The sequence below is a fragment of the Priapulus caudatus genome, unplaced genomic scaffold (assembly GCF_000485595.1).
Source record: "Priapulus caudatus unplaced genomic scaffold, Priapulus_caudatus-5.0.1 Scaffold2077, whole genome shotgun sequence".
Classification (NCBI taxonomy): domain Eukaryota; kingdom Metazoa; phylum Priapulida; class Priapulimorpha; order Priapulimorphida; family Priapulidae; genus Priapulus; species Priapulus caudatus.
The window spans coordinates 16,361-19,670 of record NW_014579138.1 but is presented as its reverse complement, the minus strand read 5'-3'; the positions used below and the strand labels follow the sequence as shown (position 1 = coordinate 19,670).

Below are 3,310 nucleotides of genomic sequence, written 5' to 3'. Positions count from 1 at the left end.
ACGCTCAATTTTTCTCCCAACGGATACTGTATACGCTGTATATTTTGCGGTTGTTTAATTTTCGCGAATTTCGCGAACGCGTCCCACGACCGTGAAAATAACAAAAACACGCGAATAATTCATAATTCACCAACCGCGAAATTAGCCGCTCGCGAAATTGTCCGTCAATTCGCGAAAATATCTGTACACGAAAAATATGGCGTATACAGTACCCATAGAAACGAATACCCACAGAAATTGCCGTGCATCTCATCGCCGGAATGTTCTCCTGTGTGATAATACTCCAGTGTCATGACGTCCCGGTTTACGTGCATCTGGCCAAACTTGATTTGTACGTTGAGACTAGTTTACTCGTGATACGAATGAAAAATGTTGCTCTTAGATAATTTTTCAAAGGAATGCATATTGGGTTGCACGTGGATTCAACATTCATGCTTCCATATATATTATATATATCTCACTTCCAATCCTCCTAAGTGAAGATATGGTCAAAATGGCTATGTAATTACTTGTGGCACCAGCGACGATAAATTTATGCAAAATGTGGTGCAGACATTAAAATTGTCTGATATTTTTCCCAACAGAGGTCGCTGCTTGATAGGCAGGAAGATATGTTACGTCGAGAGCAGGAAGAGCTGCTCATTCCGATAGATCTGGAGCCTGTGGTTGTCACTCCGGAGCAACTTGAGCAGCGCAAGCAGAAGTCGCTGAAGAGAAAGGAGATGGCGATCGAGAAGAAGGAGAAAGAAAAGGTAGCATTGGAAACTTTTTACTTGACCACGTGGGAGAAGATATGGCGTTGTCGTCCGTATCAGCCGCACACAGTCTACACCCGTACTAGCGAACACATATGTAGAGCATTCACCTGTCTATTAAGAACACTTTTGGTATTTCCCTTGAGTTTATTTATGCAGTAATACTCCGTATATAGAATGGATACTTGTCTATAAACGATACCTGGCATTACGCTTGCATGACCCTTAGATACAGATTAGACTTACTAATATATGACAGCCCGGCCTTGATTATGTGATACACGATGTGCTCAATATTAAACTAAATAAAATCGAAATCAAAACCTTTGAGTTTTTCCGTGTGGTGTAATCTTTCCTTGCTCTATGCTCGATGGAATGGTGTCATACCGAGCTAAAACTTATTGCTGTAATTTTTTTTTGCAGAAAAATACTGTCAACAGACTGCTGTATAAACAGGATAGCAAGAGAGGCGGACGAGTAAGCATGATATCAAGGATGGTGTCAGGAGTACATTCCCATGCAGAGATGCCAACCACTACGATTTATCCGTATTTTATACGAATTTCTATTCCTTTAGCACCACTACGACCAGTAGTTTGTATCAAACTACAAATTTCCCTGTAATCTGAAAAAAAAAATTTGGTTAATTATTTGCATTTTTTGTCAATTTATTGTCATTTTTGACCCTCAGAATGCAGGAAATTGCATCTCAGAATCAAAAAAATTTCCGGGGGCTATGCCGGACCCCCCTAGCAAACTCGGGTCACTACGTGACCCTCGAACTACTAGTTTGATGGCCAGAAACTACAGATTGCTTCAAATATGTGTTGTCATCTCTGCCCATGTACTCCTGATAGCATTACATGCATGCTAGTATACAGTTACCACAGGGTACCGTAGAAAGTGAGAAATGCGGCGTTCATTTTAAATACTTATTGACTATATTGCAAAGAAAACTGTCGTCGGGAGTGCACTGTCATATCTTGTTCAGAAATCTCGATACTTTGCTCGCGTCAAATGCCAAATGCATTAGTCTCAAGGCGGACAGTACTTGCGAGAAATCTTGATCTCTGTTAGACGGTCGACATCGAAATCGTCGCGCTTCCCATCGTAATTGTTCAGTGAGCATTTGAACGAAGGAAGTCGACGGCATTGCCGCTGAGTGAAGAGTTGTGTCGGCTGCGATCGTTCTAAGCGTGTCCGCGTGTTCTCGTCCAACAGGGCAAGGCGTCCAGCAAGACCACATCGCTCGTGTCCTACAGGAAGACGCTGGACGGGATAACGCTGTCGTTTCCCGCCGGAATGGAGTTTCCTCTTCGGGCTCAGCGAACCACGCCGCCGTGAGTGTTTTGCCGATCGTCTAACCGTGTTTTACGCCGCCGCGGCCGGCAACGGTGGCTCTTTGTTCCTGCCCCTTTCTTCACTTGCCTCTTCAGGGTGCACAGCTGGGTGCCTCTGTCTCTGCACGATGCTGTTTGCTGCGTCTAGGCTTTGCCGTAACGCATTGTGCACGGCCTCGCTGTCTCATCACCGTCGTGTGCGGTAGTGCGTGGAAACGGGAAGGCATCGCTGAAGTGCCACCGTCGCTGTCTCTCATCCAAAGTTGTCGTCTAGCGATTTGAAAAGGCTGAGAGTTTATTCGTTGAAGTGTTGCGCGTGTGAGTGCACGTGCATATTGGCGAAGTGACATTTCCACGTTCATGTACGAATTGGCCACTGCTTTACTCGGATTGACGGAACGCCAGCTCCCGTTAGCCGCGGAGGTTGCGAAATGCCGCATTTCTCGCTTTTCTCTCTATTTTTCTGCGCGCCCGTTTACATGCGAGCCTGTCGAACGAGCGTATAGTCCTACATCGTTGTTTTTATTTGCCGGCAGGCCGCCGGCCCGGGTCTGCGGGGTGGATGGCTGCGAGAATGTAAGAAAGTACTCGTGTCCTCGCACAGGCATGTCACTCTGCAGCCTGCAGTGCTACAAGAAGAACCTGCGACGTCACTGCAACAGCGGGGAGTCCGTAACGCTATAGCGTCCATCAGAATGAGGCCACAATTAAAAAATTCTTGTTTGTCCTCACCCGACCCAGGCTGAAAAGTTTGGGTAGGTAGGTTGGCTTTTTTTGGGGGCGGGGGCCTTACAAATTCAGCACGGTGTCTACATGCTCAGGTGTGCTTGTGTGGAGATACTTTTTATGTTGAATGTTTGTTTTGCTTGGTACATATAATGTATTGCCTACAGATTTGTATAATGTACAGTGATACAGTTTGTTAAAAAAAGATCAATAACATTTTTTCAGTCTGTCCCTTTTTGGCGGGTCGGTCGGGTGAGGGCAAACAAACAATATTTTTATTATGGCCCCATGACGGCAGGCCGCCACAATGTATACATTCTGTACAGTTAGCGTGTGTATGCGCACGTGCGTAGTGAACAATTTTCGGTATATTATTTATTGAGTTAAGTAGATTGATTATCTTTTTGTTGGTATCACGTTACACGTTGACATTGTGTAATGTGTTTGATGGAAGTGTCGTTATTAGAAGATCAATGGGACAATGAATCT

At 45.0% G+C, this 3,310-nt stretch overlaps 1 protein-coding gene across 4 annotated transcripts in view; it reads left to right on the top strand.

Annotated features, from left to right (window-relative positions):
- The window catches only part of LOC106818181 (INO80 complex subunit B-like), a 22,385-nt gene extending 19,410 nt beyond the window's left edge, over window positions 1-2,975 (top strand). For all 4 annotated transcript variants that reach the window (XM_014822908.1, XM_014822906.1, XM_014822909.1 and 1 more), the window contains exons 6-9: window positions 585-752; window positions 1,179-1,232; window positions 1,977-2,095; window positions 2,632-2,975. In XM_014822908.1, the coding sequence (XP_014678394.1) occupies window positions 585-752; window positions 1,179-1,232; window positions 1,977-2,095; window positions 2,632-2,779 (489 nt within the window). In that variant the 3' untranslated portion in view covers window positions 2,780-2,975. The remainder of the gene's footprint in view (window positions 1-584; window positions 753-1,178; window positions 1,233-1,976; window positions 2,096-2,631) is intronic.
- Window positions 2,976-3,310: the final 335 nt, after the last annotated feature.